Source organism: Nothobranchius furzeri, chromosome 12 (assembly GCF_043380555.1).
Source record: "Nothobranchius furzeri strain GRZ-AD chromosome 12, NfurGRZ-RIMD1, whole genome shotgun sequence".
NCBI classification, from domain to species: domain Eukaryota; kingdom Metazoa; phylum Chordata; class Actinopteri; order Cyprinodontiformes; family Nothobranchiidae; genus Nothobranchius; species Nothobranchius furzeri.
In genome coordinates this window covers 29,581,766-29,599,767 of record NC_091752.1, presented here as the reverse complement: position 1 = coordinate 29,599,767, position 18,002 = coordinate 29,581,766, and the positions used below count along the sequence as shown (strand labels likewise).

Below are 18,002 nucleotides of genomic sequence, written 5' to 3'. Positions count from 1 at the left end.
TTTTGCACACAATTCCTGTCTGAGGGTGAATCTGATTCAGACTTAATGTTGGTTGAATAAAAGTGAGGAAATGTACACGTCTGTCAGTTAGCAGGGCTTTGGTTCAGGCTGTGCTCCAGAAAGAGACTGAAGCGTGTGTGTGCGTGTGTGTGTGCGCGTGTGTGTGTGCGTGTGTGTGTGTGTGTGTGTGTGTGTGTGTGTATCAGTGAGTGATCACAGGTTTGTGTGATCATGCGAAGACGAGGAAGTGCAACTCCCATGGCCCCTTGTTGCTGCTGTTTGTGGGGGCGGGGGCGACCAGGGCAGGCTGGGATCCCTTTAAATGTGCAGAGTTCGCCGTGGTTCACTGTGTGTTAACAGTGCTCCAGGTATTCAATGACCCGTGAGATGGACTTCTGTCCTGTGGTGCCCATTGCACACTGCATGTGGAGGAACAAGAGGGAAACACAGGGAGGAGAGTGTGAGAGATAATATGTACATCTGTGCTGCTGGGATCTCCAGCAACAGGCCGTAAAGAATTTTAAGCTTCTGTTCAAAGACGATTTTTATGACGCAGAAGGGTCCAGTCATCGGACGTGACGGGGCGAATCCTATTTAAAGCTGCTGCTAAAAGCACATCTATGACTGCAAAAGTGCTCAACATTAATCCTTCCAATTAGCGATTTTTCCTGAATTACAAAGTTTGAACACACAAACTGTAACCATTGGATGACAAAGTTATTGATCACACTTCTATTAAAATCATTCAAACCTTTTCAGTGGCCTAGTGGTGAAGTGTCCGCCATGGGAATGGGAGATCGGGGTTCAAAACCCGGTGGGGTCATACCAAAGACATAAAAATGGGACAACGCCTCCCTGCATGATGCTCAGCTTTAAGGGGCTGGATTGGGGGGTAACACCACCAAATAGTTCCAGCCACATCTGCAGCGCACCGCTCCCCATGAGGACGGGTCAAATGTTGAGTGGTAATTTCATCCGTGTGACGATGACTAATGAGACTTTCACTTCAACTATAAAAGCCACAAGAAGCAGTTTGGGGAGGCTAAAGAAGCTACCGTATTTTCACGACCACAGGGCGCACCTAAAAGTCTTAAATTTTCTCCAAAATGTACGCCGCGCCCTATGGTGCGGTGTGCCTATTGTGTTGTTGTGATACGCGAACTTAGTAGAAGACAAGGGGCGTGGCGTGAACGTGCGGACGCGAGCGAAGACAGACCTGTGGATTTGCCACATCGTCATCAACATCCTCGCTGTTTGCCTCAGACTCCGGCTGTGAGTCCGTCCACTTCCTCTGCTTCCAGTTCAAAAAACAGCCGTACTATCTGAACTGCCTGGTGGACATTTATCCTTCTCATCATCCTTTATTAAAGCCTAATAAAAGCCTACTAAACTGCAGAGACAATGTATCTGTCCGGATCGCTCCAAAATATGAAGTTTACCATCAATATCTGTCTAAATGTTTGTTGTTACTCGGGTCGCCCCACTCCTTTCCCCGCCAAGCGGCTCCTTTTTGCGCACATCTCGTTACTCGTGCAGCCTTCCTCTCTCTCTCAGCTACATGATGATACTTTTTATCAATTTAATATGTGAGACTTCCACCAACAGCAAAAGGATCTCATGTTTTTGTGGGTTTTTTATGTTCACAAGCACATTCCCTCTCATGGATTACTAAACTACTGTTTTGACAAGTTATCAGATTGTCTAAAAATAGGTCGTTTTTTAGTTTAGTATAATGGGCTCGACACACGGAAGGCGACATCGCTTCTCCTCCATTCATTTTCAGTGAGACATGCGCGCTGCCGCGGATCGCCTCCCGTGTGTCGAGCCCACAACTCCGCTTTTACGTTGCCTATTAACAACATTTAAAAACTGGGGTGTAGTTATTATCTCCTTTTTAAAGCTGAATTGAAACCGAAACTAAGGGGGCGGAGTCTTGCTGCTACAGCGTCCCAAATCAGACCTGTTCAAAAGATGTGGACCCCAGAGGGTTAATAAAACACAATTCAAATCACACTATTTTCTTAGGCCTATTAATAACACACCTTTGATTTTGTTCATGTGGAAAGTTTATGTGGTAAATCCACCAACTACCGGTAAACACATTCTGAACTTCAACACAGCGCATCAGCGCTTGAAGCGGCGCTGCGAGCGGCTGCGACCCAAAAGTACCAGAACCGCTCACGGCGCATGCGCAATCCTGCATCAACACCGTTCGCCCGCTATTTCCCTAATAACACACGCTGTTCGCTTTTATGTCTACACGTTTTTTTTCTCACAAAGATTGTCAAGAAAGCGTGTTTGTCATGTTCATGTCAAATTAAACTGATCACAAAACACAGATTTACTTTTTTTATTTCGTTTTCCTCATCCAACCCCCATAAATCCCTGTGTGTCCTCCTGCAGCACTCCTGGTGTACGCCCGGCTTTAGTAGGAGAGAGACCCGCGATTATCGCTTTGTCGCGCATGTCTCATTGAAAATGAATGGAGGGGAGGCGAAGTTACCTCCCGTGTGTCGAGCCCATTAGAAGAGCACGAGCCGTCAGCGCACGCAATGAGGAAGTGCACGTGCGCTCTAAACCAGGTCTGAACCAGGCAGGACTAGACCAGTAAAGTGAAGCATGCTTTTGGCTGTTTATAATTTTCACAATGTCTGGTTTGCACTGATATGTTCCGAGTCCCGAGCCCGCACAAATGTTTTACCGGTACGTTTTACCGTGCCCATGCCCGCGCCCTGTAACCCGGTGCGCCTTATGTATGTGTTAAATACCAAAAAGACACCAGTAACTGAAGTTGCGCCCTATAACACGGTGCGTCATGAAAATACGGTAATAAGATATTAAAGTTACAATGTGTAGTTTTTACCATTTATCTGTGGAAATTTCCATCGAAATGCTGTTGAAAATTTAATGATGCCCAGTTGATAAATATTGGCGGCTTCGTAACATGTAACCATAAAAGTCGGGTCTAAAATACATGTGAGCGGGTCTAAACCCTAGTTTATGCTTCTGCGTCAGCTCCACGAGGAGATGCACAGAGACTTCTCCATCTCCTGGGGAGTGTTGCAAAGCAATTCCCCGACAGGACAACAGAGGGCGTAGCGCTGATCTGTGGTATCCTGATATGTATCCGAGATATCCACAATAGTGCATTTACTATTGTGTTTGTATTGTGTTGTGCTGACAGTTTCGGCATCACTCAGTCGCCACCATCAGAGCTTTGCAGGGGTTGGTGGCATTAACTCGGCTGTTTATCTGCGGGCAGTGGGGCACAATGTCACTAAACTCTGATGATGGCGACTGTGTGGCGCTGAAACTGTCAACAAAGTAAAAACCAGTAATCTTTGCTACTCTGTGTAAATAAGAACAAAAACAAACTATGGAACTAGAGGAGCATGGCTTCAAAAATATTTTTGTTTTCAGAAGCAGACATAATTCAAACACTGGACAACTTTATTGTACAACCTTGCTGATCATACTCACAGTGAGGTTCATGAAACTCAAAAACTTCTTCAGCATTTCTGTCATGATGGAGAAATCCCCTTTAGGTAGGTGCTCTCTCACAGTAGTCACGTTGTCCTGAGAAGGAAAAAGGCAAAAACAAATATTGTTAAAGAGAAGATAATATCTTTTTGTAGTGCGTGTGTGTGTGTGTGTGTGTGTGTGTGTGTGTGTGTGTGTGTGTGTGTGTAACTCACCTGGCTGCCCTGACAAATGCAGCCTAGTAACAGAGCGGTGTAGGAGGCCACGATGCTGTCCTCCATATGCTTGCCTGCGTGCTGCAGAGCTACAGACAACACAAGGGGAAAATAATTCATTCTCTATTACAATTATCTAAAAATCTAATAAAATCTGATGCCAAATGTCAACGTCCTAATAACGGTTTTTAACAACTCGATAATATCCTGTAGTTTAGTCGACGTCAATTCGAATTACTGTGATTTACTCTTCATCTCTAAATAGAGAGAAAATGTAGCAGAGACAATAATCCATGTTTAAGTGCATTGGTGACAAACTAACAAAAAACAGCCTCTCTCTCTCACACACACACACACACACACACACACACACACACACACACACACACACACACACACACACACACACACACACACACACACACACACACCTTTATTTAGGTCCAACTCTTCATCCTCCTCTTCTTTATTTTCAGGTTGGCTGTCGTTGGTCTCAGACACCACCCACTGGATCTCTCCGGACGTCTCCTGCCACTCTCCACTTTGGTCCAGGGCCGGCTTGGGAGCCTCACTGATGAGGTCGTCCGTCTTCGCCTCGGCCAGGATGGCAGCACGTTCCCTCTCAAGGAAGAGCTACGATTTAGGGAAAAGGCAACAACAGCTGTGATCTCTGGAAAGGAACCACAGCTGGAGCTTCATATTTCAACATAAGTGATTTTCATAATTTAATCTTTAAATTATTCATTTAAAAATCAATTCAACAAAAACAAGCAGACCTTCCTGCTCAGTATTCAGGCAGCTAGAAGAACATGACTACATCCTTGTGAATTTACTGAATCTTGTTTTGTTTTTTAATAGTATGAAGGAGTTTAAAACGGAGAGCCTCCCTGACAAAAAACAGCTTATTTAACCCGTGCAGGCACTGATCACAACCGGCCACTTTAGTCCTGACAGCATGAAATCTCCCCTCCTTCAGGGACAACTAGAAGGAATATGTTGTACCTTCACCAGGGCAGCCAAAACTCCAGAAGACTTGGGCGTGTCAGCACCATCTCCCTGGGCCTCGGCTGGCTGTGTCGCTTCCTCAGATTGTGTTAGCTCAGCAGATTGCATCAGGCTGTCTTCCAAACAAGCGTCATCCACGATGTACTCCATCTCCACCAGACAGTGGCGGTTTCTGGAGCTGTACTCCACGAGGTTAATCAGAAGCCCCAAACCCTGATGTAAACAACAGTAAAGTAGTGGATTAGTAGAAGATTGTGTTCATGCTGGATTGTTTTTCTAAAGTGAACCTCACCAATACTCGCACGTCAAAGCGCTGCTCCTGGGGGATGTAGCGTGGGACTCGAAGGACGCAGTTGAGAGCGGTGGCTGTTAGCTGCTCCTGCTCACCTGTTTTGGTGCTTCCCCACTCTGTGGGCAACAAATATGATCACAACGGTTCACCCTGAATCTCGACAATGCAAAGAAATTCCGACAACAACCAGAAGCAGAAAATAAAAATGGAATAAATGTTTGTGATTTTAAATTTTAAAAAGACACCGTTGTCGTGGGTGAGGTTGAGCAGCACCCCGATGACAGCCCTCATACAGTCTTCCACAGCCTTTCCCACGTTGCTGAAGCTACAGTGTGGCAGCGTTGCAGCCGCCGATGACACGGAGCTGTTGTTTAACGCCCTGCTGTACCGCTGGATCATATCCTCACAGTACCGCAAAGCTCTGGTGACAGGAAACCAAAGGTTTTTATGAGATCGTAAAAAAGCAAAATAAAACATAAAAGATAACGGTGTGAGAGAGAGAGAGAAAAAAAAAAGAGAAGTCAAGGAGACCCAAAAAGACTACATGGATTATTTTCTCCAACTGCTACTGTGTGTAGATAAAAAGTTAACTTTTAAGTCAGTTTAGCTGCAATGAAACTTCCAGTAACATCACCAGAACGCAGAAATCAAATGATGTATGACCTTTAAAAAAAATAAAACTGTTTTATTGCATTTAGAATCCATAATTTTCCACTAAACTTGCAACAAAATCCAAAAAATGCCTCAAATTAAACCAGGTTTGAGTCTAAAGGTTACAACAACATCCAAACACAGCGTTGTAATTGGGGTTTACCTGGCAGAGGAGATGATAAGTTGAGAGTCTTTGTATGCAATCAAGTAGCTCTGGTTCTCTGGGTTCTGCACGGTCACCTGTTGGCAGAAAGATAAAAAATAATCCACATCAGTAAAGGGCTGCACTCAGAGAAATGCTCAGGAAAATAAATCAAGATACAGAAAATCAGTGGAAGCATTTCAAAAGGCCGTTCAGTCTTCAGGTGGCAAATCTGCCATCTTAAAGGGCAGAATCTTGTCCTTGAAGCTCGACAAACCTCAACTTTAAAGGACTCTACTTACGCTCTCGAGCACCCTCAGGCACCTCTCAGCTCCCCACAGAGCTGCTACCAGACTCTCCTTGTCGTCTTCTTGGCTCAGGTTCAGCACACACTCTTTCACTGTGGCACCAAAACAAACACGAAGCATTTTTAACGACATCCAACGAGGCAGACATCACACAAAAATAAATTCTCGTTTACACACACCTTTGTCTACAATGTGGTCCAGGCCTCCCAGCAGCCGCAGTTCTTCTTTGAACCAATCGCCAGCCCTCTTGGAGGTCAGAGATAACAAGGTCTCCATGGCGAGGTGGCCCGTCTACAAAACAGACGTGGAGCACAATCATATGTCAGGATTAGGATTTTCTATACTTTTGCTGCACATATGGGCAACTTTTTAGACTATTTTTTAACCGTTTGGAAGATTAACTTTTACGTTGTTATTCCTAAGTTTTGATCAAAAATAAGAATAAAGAGCTCCCTGAAATGGGTCGATATTACAAAGTTATATCATCTAAGATTCCTTTCTTTTACAATTTTTGGGTTTTTTAATTGTAAAAGAACACAAGCATGGTAAAAAAAACTACATAGCATCAGACATGTAAGCATTTCCAATTAAATCTGAATACATAACAGATTAAAAACGTCAGACATCAACATCATACGGGGAACCGATTGGTTTTGTATGAACACACAACCTACCGTGATGTTTTCTAAATCCAGATGCTTGTTGTGCACCGTCTCGCACAGCTTCCTGATCTTTTCTTTGACCTTCGCCACTTCCTTTTCGGTGAGCTGATCCTCGTTGCCCGAGTATTCGTGGTCCTGCTCCAGCAGCTTGATCATTAGCTCCAAACAGGCTCTATCGAGGTCCATGTTGAGACGATCTCGACTCAGAATATACATCAAGGCAGCTGTGCACAGAGCGAGGTTCTGCAAGAGTCATTAGAGATCTACTTTAAACAGACGGTATGATGAGTCACGTCCACCATCGCAGTATCTCCGAGCGCCTAAGGGCAGCTCCTTAAAAAAATAACAATCAAAGGCATCCTGATGCGTTATGTGGTTGTAGATTAGAAAAGAAAGAAAACAATCTTTGATATAGCGCCCCTCGAGATGAAAATCACGAGACGCTGCTCTTATGGCAGAAACGACAATCACGATTTTTTTTTTTTTACTGAAACGGAGATCTTGATTATTTAACAAGATCTTTAATATTGATCATGTTGATGACAAAAGAGAGGTGTACAGGGCAAACATTTGTAATATAAAAGAGTGAGTGACACACACTGTACCAGCAGGCTCCTGAGCCGCTAAAAGACGTCAAAATGTGTGCACATGGCACACACTCGCAGTGCGCCCGATTACTACCGACTGGGAGAGGGTGTGTGTGTGTGTGTGTGTGTGTGTGTTGCAGTGCACCTTAGATTGCTGTGAAAGCAGGGACAGTGATAGCATAAAATGCCTGGGACAATTATTACATTAAGCGATGGGACCTGTAAATAAATAGGTTAGAAATAAGTTCCTCATGCTGACAACCTCTGAGTGACACGTTGCTACTGTACGCTCCCCTACACCATCGCTGGAGAGGACTAAATAATCATTATGCAACATTTTGTGGAAGTTTACTACAACATAGATGTTTATATGTTTCTATTTATTTTATATTATAAATGCACTGTATTACTTTTACCATCAGTATTTGCAAGATATTTTTATCAAACCGGGTCTGTATTGGGTACGCTTTAATAAGATAAACCTCAGCCTAAACCCTTTGGGTCATAAACTCTGAGCAAGTGTGTTGGCTCTTTCATAATAGCAATCAGAAATTGTTTGTGTGATTATCTTGTTCTGCACAATGTATCGCAAATACATCGTTATTGCGATATCAGCATGCTCAATATGCATGTTGCAAAGAACAGATAAATATTGCAAGGAATGCTCAGCTCAAATGTTTGCTACATATAATGCCTTCTGTCAAACGGAAGCGTGATGCTTTAACAAATCAAATGGAGCGCTTCACCCATTTGGCCAATTGGGTGGGTTCTCATAGGTTAAATGCCCACCCCCAAGGCGGACGGCACTTAATGTTGATGGTTAGCAAACATTTGTTAGCTTTGTTCTGCTCTTTCTGTAGATTCTGCTTTTCCCGGGATCCACCGATTACCTTTTCTTGTTTATTTTTTTCCCCTTTACTCACATCTTTTGCTTTTTCTCATTTTTATGATTTTTTTGGGGGGGGGGGGGTCATTTTCTTATTTCTTTGTTTTTGAATATTTTTGTTGCCGAGTTAAGTTTTTATTTATTGCAAGTAATATCATCATCACAATATTAATCACTGTTATCGACGTGCAGCCCTACTTGTTCCGTGTTTTTTCTTATGTATTGTCTTTCTTTGATTGTGACCTGTGCAATTTTATGACAGAATAAATAAATAAAATCAACATTAATTAAAAAAAAAATCTTAAATAATCGCAATCTCAATCTCATTCAAAATAATCGTGATCATCATTTTTGCCATAAATTGAGCATCCCTAGCTGAAACTACCCAAGAATACGTCTCCTCTCTATCCCAGGGGGTTATTGATGCCATTATGTCCTATAACGTTATAGAATGGTAGTTTTGATTACATGCAGAAGAGCGTTACTTCTCGGGGGTAGGGGTATTCATGGGTAGTTTCGGCTCATTAAGCAACAATAGACAGCTACAGCTTATAAGTGTGACTTTCTCATATTCCAGTCAGAACAGACGAAGTTCCTCTGACGAGAAGCAAAAGGTCTTTAAGAAACCAAAGAAGTCCAGTTGCCTTCATTTGAACCCCCTTTGGATTACCATGATTCGGATGACTGAGAACCTTCACCAATATGTTTAGCTCGCACAACAACTGGTTTTATGAGTGAGTGAGATCCAGATAAGGGTCCTCAAAAATGTTGCTAGGTTGTTCGCCAGGCACTTTGGTAAAAACAAAACAAAACAAAAAAAACTAAAAAGTCACAAAGGGGGTCTGAAATGTTGGAAATAGCCACGAAGCTGCTAAGTTGGCATCTCTGTGGGTGGTGTGCTCGATTTGCAACTGGTAGCAGCGCAAGAGTAAACTTCTTCCCAGATCGTAATGGAGATTAAATTACATTTTTGACGTAGTAGATAATACAGTATCAGAAAGGACTTCGAAATGCAGTATCATGGCTGTTAATAACCCTGTGCTGCCCTCTGAAGTGTTAACAAATAATAAAACTCCTTGGAAATGGATGTCTATATCTACCTGCTGTTAGCCATGAGTGTTCAAAACAGAAATATTCTCACTAAAATTTTGATAAAAAGGCTAAATAAAAAAATTAATTTAAAGCAGCTGCTTGACTGACCGGGTGTTGTGGAGCATCACTGAGAATTTTGAAGACCTGAGCCACTTTCCCTCTAGCGCGCAGGTGCATCCTGAAGCCGGGCATGGCGCACCTCGTGGCCAAGCTGATTATACTGAAGAAAAAGTCAGAAAAATCACAAACCAACGAATATGAGACAAGCTAAAACAAACCAATATAAAAGGTTTTAATGTCCATCTGCAGCAGGTTATTTGTGTTTTTAATCAACTTTTTATGTTTTTTTCTTCCAGTTTTAGAACAGAACACTTAAATAATCAGCAAAGCCAACAGATGGTGAAAAATGACTATTTCACAAAAAAGCCACAAAATACAAATAAATTAATATGCCTAGTCGTCTTTAATAATGAAACATCCTTTTTAACCAGTAACTATGTGACATTAACCCTTTGATGCATGAATTATGAAATCTTCAACCATGATTTTTTAAACAATTTTTTTCGTTCGTCTTCAGGTGTGAATGAAACAAATTTCAACAAATATTTCTTGTAAAATTTTATAATTTACAATTTATTACATGTCCATCTCAGTGGACAGCGTGCTTTCTGAACATGAAATATGGTGGCTTGGCTTACTGAAGTACATATGGAGGGGCTCAAATGCAATAAAGTCTTCAAAAGCTGTGCTTATAGCAAAAACAAATAAATAACAATTTTGAGTACCTGTCCACTGTAGTGACCATTATGCATCAAAGGGTTAATGTTTTTCAATAAAACCTTAGAGAACAGGTGTTTACGCTTTAATCAATTCTAACAGGTAATTGGAATTGAGCACCTTTAAGGTGGCACTAGACAAACATCTGTCAGACCAGAGACACTCTGCACAAGGCAACAGCGAGTCGGAGCCGAGTGTTTAATCATACTCACCTAAGGCATCTTGTGTTGAGCGGCTGACTGCTCTTTAGTCCCGTTTCCAGATACTCAAAGTCATCCGTGAACTCTTGATTCTCTCCGAACTCCACCACATCATTGAAGTGCTTCACGTGCTGCACCACCGTGTAAAGCTGTGGAATGAGGAATGGGGTTAATTACAGTTAAGTGGGAAGGTGCACCACTCCTGAGATACAACCCGCTCAGGCAAAAGCTTTTGCACAAACATCAATACGACGGCGCTCATTGTTAAAATTCCTCTGCAGGTTGCATTACCGGCAGTAGCTGACTGCGCTAATACGCCTCATCAATAACAGCTCAGCATGTAGAGTTCGAGCTAGATCAGCAGTTCATTGTGTATGTTTAAAAGTATCAGCCATTACAGCATCAATGTCTGGTGACGGCTCACTGTGGCCGACGCTACTGCATCTCAGGGGATGCGTGGCTAACAGCGTGATGTGGAGCCAAAAGGCCCATCTGTAAATTACACAAGCTGTAGGGGTGTTTTAAATTATAGGCAGTGTGCTCACTGCTACTTTGAACTCTCAGCGGGATTCAAATAAACAACAACAAGCTCGGTATCCAAGAAATTAGTCCACTCCTTTACAGAGCATAAACAGCATGCAAACAGTTTCTCCTCACCTGCTGTAACTAAGTAAAAACTCTCACTGCGCCTTGAACTGACCTCTTTGTCTTCCTTCCTGCATTTTAGTGCAGTGACAATATCCTGGTTGAGTCGTGTGGGCATGGTCTCTGACTTAATGACTTTTGGTGGTGGTGGAGGAGCTTTGAACAAGCCGTCATCTTTATGGGAGTTGCTGTCCTTGCTGCTGCTTGATAACACGGCCTGAGGAGGAAAACGGGCAAAGAAGTGAGGCTCATGCTAAAATAACATCTGTGTAGTGGTGCATCTATCAGATTTAACAGATGTGTTAAACGTGCGCGCGCACACACACACACACACACACACACACACGTGTAGTACGTGTGTGTGTAATGGTGTGAAAATTAATCTTAGATACTTAAATTAATAACCAATTTTTATTTATTAAACAGAAGATTCATTAAGATTCCTTTCATTCGATAAACTGGAAATGCAACCCTTTTCTGTGTTTCGTTTCAATAACGAGGCAAGTTTAAAAATGAAGAGATTTATTTACTAACAATTTTAAACTGAAAGATTTGAAGCGACAATTATAAAAATGACAATTCATGGATGGCAATTTTAATAACAATCCTTAACAGCTTTGATATTAAACTTGTTTTAAAAGCAAACCTGTGTTGGATGGAACTAAGATTGAGAATGGTGAGTTTGGAATGCGTGAATGAAGTTCTCAGAAGGTTTCTTTCAGAGGGAATGGAAGCGTTCTGGTGAAAATGATGTTTTGCGGATAACGGAGTTATTTTGAGAGAAAACCGCATCAAACGTCATCTGTCGTGTTCTACCTCACCCAAACAGGCTGACCCTCTTGTGGATCCGGAGAACGGAGGATGGGTTCATCCAAGATGACACTCGGGGCTGGCAGAGAAGACGTGAGTGTCCGATGCTCTGGTCCAGAGTGGTAGTCGGGTACACGGCTGTACGAAGCGTTTGGCAAATGCACGTTATCGTCTTAACTTAACTTCAGAAATCAATGACTCTGGGAGAGTCTTGCGTTAGCTCGTTTGTTCTTTAGCCATTCTTGTCGGCGTGACAGAACAGCTTGGCGGAGATCAGGAGACGGCCGTACTCCTTTCCTCGTGGTGTTGGTTGAAGAACTGGACGTGAAATCTGTGATGGTTAGTTTTTACCAAACTCTCTCAGAACACTCCCCCTCTCTCCAGAAGAAAGCTTGCTCATGCGTCAAAAAACATGTGATGCAGTTATTGTTTATCTGAGCTCAGTGTTGGCTGAATAAGGGTGAAGGTCTTCTTTGCTGAACACATCTTTAATCATTATAATAATTATCATTATGATACCCAAAGCATAATAATAATCCATTTCATGTAATTAAAATACCTTTATATCTGAACCAAGTGATTATGTTGTAATGATTACTTAAACAGTAATAAAATCATTAGTTTATTAATTATTATTTAATTATCATCATCGTGGCTTGAAGTGTCATTCTTCTGGGACGGAACAGCAGATGGTGTTATGATCTTGAGCAGACATCGTGGCTCCTTGGGTTTAATCTGTGGATTCTAAGTACTGTTTGACCCAGCTTGACCCAGCTGGGCAAATGTGACCTTTGGCACAAATCAGAGAACCTTCATGCCGTTACAGTGGGTAAATATGTGCTGCTTGAATCCATTGTTCGTGTACAAATGTTTAATCCTGTGAGGTAAAGTCAGCTCAAAATAAACAAGCAGAACCAGGTTTGCTTGTCAGGGGAAATAATTCAAGAAACAAATTGGAGCGATTAATTAAGAAATGTTTACCAGTAAAAGACCAACGATGGCAACAAAATGAAACAAGAGTAACAAACGGTTCGATTCATTAGCATCTGAGCTACAATAGCCTTTAATAGCATTTGCCTTAATGCTGCACAAACAGCCACACGAATGTTCAAAATAAAGTCATAAATATGCTTCACACAGACAGCCTTTCACCCAGTGGCCACTGATTAGTGTTCAGAAGGGTGCAATAAAGTCGAGCACAATATCTCACCGGAGCAGTGTGTGATCGGGAAAGGGGAGGAGCAGGTACCTCCTCGGGCTCTGGCTGGTTCCAGTGGCGAGCGTTGTACACCGCTTTAGAGGGGGACTGGAACACAGGAAGAATTAAACTGTTAGTTTGACAGAAATGCAGCCTCAAAACGAACACCATGGTCCTATTTACACAACCAATAACAACTTTCATCACTGAAATTTAAACAACCAGCTGCATAACGAACATAAATAAAACCCCTCATTGTTCATTTGTACTTGTAAAAACAGAATGGAGGTGGTTAGGTTACAGTTCATGCAGATGATCCTATGCTGTTGATAAACTGGGACAAGTAGCACCAACATTTCCTGTAGCAGACACAATGTGTGACTAAAGCACATATTACAGACAATGGAGAAAGTTCAGCTGTAGGAAAGTGTAACCACACAGAAATAAGCGAAAAAAATAAATACACCCAATGCTGCAGCAAAGCACTGTTCATAAGGAAAAAAGAAATGTGGGATGAAAACATCACAAACATCAGAGGAATTGGATTAAAGCAGGCCTGAGAACAGCCACGTGTGTGTGTGTGTGTGTGTGTGTGTGTGTGTGTGTGTGTGTGTGTGTGTGTGTGTGTGTGTGTGTGTGTGTGTGTGTGTGTGTGTGTGTGTGTGTGTGTTGTAGTGTAGTTACAACTTCCAAAACTGCAACAATAACCGATTTTTAAAAATCATGGACTTTGAATGGACTTTGTCAGATTAAAGTCAGCCTATACAACTCGATTTTTTTCTGTAATTTTCTTGAGCCAATATGTGCCAAAATGAACCTTTACATGGTTAATGAAAAGACCCCCACTGCCCTCTGTGGCCAGAATATCGCACTTGCAACTTCAGAGAGGCAGGCTGTTCCCTGTTGGACTTAGTAAAGTGAAGCTGACATGCCAACGCTGCAGTCTGCTTCCAGCATGTTTCCTGCATGTTTTAGATCATGAACACGGCTGATTTTTTTCATTTAGTGATAAATCACTCCTGTAGAAACTAATGAAGTCTGAGGAGACATTTCAGCGGTTAGATTAGGTTGTTAAAAAGACAAACACACAACAAGGAGATCAGTTTGCCTTTTGATTTCCTTAACAAACACTAGGTGGTGCTAAAGCAACCCAAAACTGCACAGTATCCCTTTCATTCAACACGTAAATATGAGATTGATTAGATGAAATGAAGTCCAAATGGACTATGGCTGCTCAGTATTGTAATCTGGTACCTTAATCTGATTACAAACAATTCAAAGAAATTTGGAACAAAAAAAATAAAAAAAAAAAATACCTTTTTGGGTCCACTAAATATCTTTTTTAACCCACAGATGGAATCCTTGGATTTGTCACCCGCCTTCGTCGGTCGTCCTTTCGGTCCATCGACGCCAGCGGGGCTGGAGTCGTCAGAGAACTCAAAAGCATCTACTTGACACATCCCAGGGAGTTATTTATAAAACTCAGTGATCTCAAAAGTAGATAACTTTTCATCTGCTCACCTGTGTTGCTGCTGGCTTGACTGTCCTGAGAATCACTCGTGTGAGGACTGTCCACCCCGGAGCTCAGGGAAGCTAAAGCTGCCTTCTTGGCCCTTTTCTCTTTGACCTGAGAGCTCTCGTCATCGCTGTCGCTCTCGCTCAGGTCATCAAAGCCAAAATACTTGATCTTGTAGCTGCTCTTTCCTGGCATTCCACTCTCCGAGCTCTCCTCTTCCTGCTCACCATCTTCCGCCTCAAAGCCAAAGAACTCCAGTTTTGTCTCCGTTTTAGTCTTTTTTACCTTTGCTTGGGTGGGTCTAAACCTAAAAGGATTAATTTATTAACAACAGTAAATTTAGAAATAAAGTATTTGTCCAATCTCTTTGAAACAGACTGAATACTAACATCACAACTTTATGAATCATTTTAAAATGCTGACAGATAAAAACACATCTTACCGAGTAGATTTAGGTGGCTGTGCATCAGACTTCTTCTTCATAAGCCCTGCTTCTCCAAGGTCAGCGGGGGTAGCCGGGGGGACTAACTCATCAACGCTCCGCTCAATTGAGTCCTGGATAGTAACGTTGCACACTGACACGCAGGAGGGATGCAGAACTGTGTAGTCTCGCACCCTCCCACCACCTCTGCCTGCAGGCTTAGCTGCTGTTTTAACACTGGCAGCAGTATTAGTTGCACTAGCAGAAAGGACACTGTTGGTTTTATCTTGAACACTCGCTATGTCGGTCAGCTTCTCGTTGTCGTTTTCAGCAACTTCAGATAGAATTTTATCAGGCCGACTGGGCCGCTGGTATTTCTTGCAGTTTGAGGCTCTTAGAGTGAATGGCGATGGGGGAATGTTGTCTACTGGCTCTGGTGGAGGCTCCATGGGCACCACCATCTTTAGTTCCTCTGATAAAGATCCATCACAGGAGGAAGGAGTTTGAAAGTGTTTGCTACCTCCTGGCGCATCAGCTGACAGTTTGAGGGAGGAGTCTAAACCAGAAGTAGAGGAAGCAGCTGTCTGCGACACGGAGATGTTCTGGTTTTGAGAAAGAACCGTGTCTGAAAACGAGGTCGGGCATGCTGGTTTCTGATTGCTTTCTAATGCACTTTTGTACCAGGGCTGGTTGTTTTTAACATTCTTCTCTGATGGTTGGTTACCTAAAAGTGTAAAGAAATTTATGAGTGATCATAGTAAAAGACCAGGACTAGAGGCAGACTGATATGTTTATATTTATCTAAAGCTGATTATTAAGGCTGATATATGTATGTGTATATATATATATATATATATATATATATATATATATATATATATATATATATATATATATATATATGTATATATATATATATATATATATATAGATATATATGTATATATACACGTTTTAGCAGCACAATGATTGTGAAAGACACCTGAACATTCACTGTGTGCAATATATAATACTCTCAATATTTATTGAACTTCAAATACAAAACAAACTCAAAATATTAAAAAAAAAATTAATAAATAAGTGTGTTGGGGTCCTTTCTTCAGCCTAGTAGTGGCAGTAGTTGGCCACACAGGTGCCTGATTGTTTTTTTGTTGGCTTTTAAAAATAGTTTCGGCTAATGGCCGATACAGTACAGAAAAAATTTAATATATTGGCCCGATATATAGTTTGGTCTCGAACCAGAACTGATAATATAGAAGTCACAACTGAGTGTAAGAATTGGAATAAAAAATAGAGACAAAGATAGTGAAAAGAAAATGATGCAACATAAAACATTTTTTGTCACTCACTTGCGAATGTAGCAGGTATACTTGCAGAGCCTTGTGTGGCAGTCACAACAGCAGCAGTTACTCTACTTTGCACTTGAGCAGTTTCTGTCACCCCCTCCTCTATGAGTTTCGCACCAGACTCACTGTGAGAGGCTACAGTTTTAGACTCTTCATCGCTGTCAAACCCAAATGGGTCTTCTTCATTGTCACTGTCCTCAAGCCTGGGTCTCTTTGAGACCTCAGGGACACCGGGTTTTAAGAGAGGCCTTTTGGTTCCCAGCTGAGCCTTGTATGTAGTTTCTCCCCATTTGGTGGACAGAGAGGGCTTTTTATTGGAAAAGACTTCTTCAAACTTTGAATTTGCCTCCCCTCCCTTGCGGTTGTATGTTTTACCAAATCTTGATGTCATGCTGGTTGTTGTTTGTTACATATTCTCTGTAAATAAAGGTAAAGACCATTCAATATTTAACACATGCATTAAGTTAACAACATGATCATTTGAACCTTCACATACAAGCACATCTAAAAGAACAAAAATGATCTTAGATGTTTTTAAATTAAGTTTATGAAAAAAGCTGCATGTGTCACAAGATGCTTACTAGTTTCTTTTTCCAAATAATGTTCAGACTTCAGCTGTTATCTCAAACTTTTTCTTACTCTGGTTAAAACTGGGGTCATTTATGCGTTGAGGGTAAATTAAAACACATTTTACAAACTATAAACAACTAGACTTTTATTTATAGAGAGAATTACCTAAATGTCAACAATCGATCCATTCGTTCTTTGACTTTCTCACAAAAAACTACCCGGTCTTGTTCGTTATCTTATTCTGAAGGTCCTAATGGGATTTCAATGTATATGTCCTAGATAAGTTTTATAACAAGACACTTCAGAAATCGATATATTTACTAATGTTATTGATTTTACTTGCTAACCGACAGGTAAAAAAATATATACACTTAAAATGCTTTCAAAATATTGCCTGCAAGTTTTAGTTGAGTCAACTGATAGTTGCTAGCATACAAAGTTAGCATTGCTAGCTCTAGCTTCGAATGTCGTTTGTCTAGGTTACACGAGAGAAAAAGGATTTTGATAAACTTTCATTAAACTTGGGAGTTAAATACACGGCCTTTTGTCACACATTAGCCGTGTAGGTAACTTGTCTCTGCCTGATAACTAGTTAGGCATGCATGTAAAGTTAACTACTGTGAAGTTAGCTATTAGCTTCCGCACAGCTAACTACGCTAACCTGACTCTTGTTTACATTTCTAACATGGCTCCATTTTAAGCATGAAACTCCGTATTTCAAACACGACCAAGCACCCATAAGGTAGCTTTTAGTATTGGCATCTAATATGATATTCAGTATAAAGCAAAAGCAAAGAAGACTTTCTACCTTTCAACTCCAGCTAATCGTCTCGTCTCCAGACAGCCGGCGAGGCCTAACCAGCTACTCACGCACAAATCAAGCGGGTAAAGTCCGTTCAGAGCAACGGAAAAGGCACTACAAACACATTTCTAATTTAATGATGTTTTAGATGTTGCGTTTATTGCGAAAGAAAGGCGTTCTAAAATGTATAGGAAGCTGTACTTGTCTAAATATAGCTGATAATCCGGAGTTTTTGTATTTTTTAAGTGCAAGTGACGGCCATTAAAATATCCCCTCCCTCCTCGATGGTTGGAAAGACATCCTAATCACGTACTACATTGTTGAAAAAAAACTGTCCAATCAGCAGCAGGAACACTCCCCTGTGCCTCGAGACTGTGTCAACATACGCGTCTCTGAT

At 41.6% G+C, this 18,002-nt stretch overlaps 1 protein-coding gene across 1 annotated transcript; it reads right to left on the bottom strand.

Moving 5' to 3' along the window:
* Positions 1-157: 157 nt before the first annotated feature.
* On the bottom strand, positions 158-17,824 carry wapla (WAPL cohesin release factor a). The gene is made up of 20 exons (XM_015944765.3): positions 17,612-17,824; positions 16,237-16,650; positions 14,909-15,611; positions 14,472-14,773; positions 14,267-14,397; positions 12,963-13,058; positions 10,998-11,159; positions 10,310-10,446; positions 9,429-9,540; positions 6,768-6,998; positions 6,273-6,384; positions 6,088-6,185; positions 5,807-5,883; positions 5,238-5,413; positions 4,993-5,108; positions 4,698-4,913; positions 4,127-4,328; positions 3,696-3,784; positions 3,481-3,576; positions 158-419 (listed from the first exon to the last, which is right to left on the bottom strand). The coding sequence occupies exons 2-20, from the start codon at positions 16,622-16,624 to the stop codon at positions 354-356; spliced, it is 3,510 nt and encodes a 1,169-aa protein (XP_015800251.3). The 5' UTR covers positions 16,625-16,650; positions 17,612-17,824; the 3' UTR covers positions 158-353.
* Between the last annotated feature and the right edge of the window lie 178 nt (positions 17,825-18,002).

Coding starts and splice junctions, on each gene's coding strand:
- wapla (XM_015944765.3), bottom strand. CDS start 16,624: ATGACATCAAGATTTGGTAAAACATACAACCGCAAGGGAGGGGAGGCA. Junction 6,186..6,272: donor GGACCACATTGTAGACAAAG/GTGTGTGTAAAC, acceptor TTGGTGCCACAG/TGAAAGAGTGTGTGCTGAAC. Junction 4,914..4,992: donor GCTTTGACGTGCGAGTATTG/GTGAGGTTCACT, acceptor TGTTTACATCAG/GGTTTGGGGCTTCTGATTAA.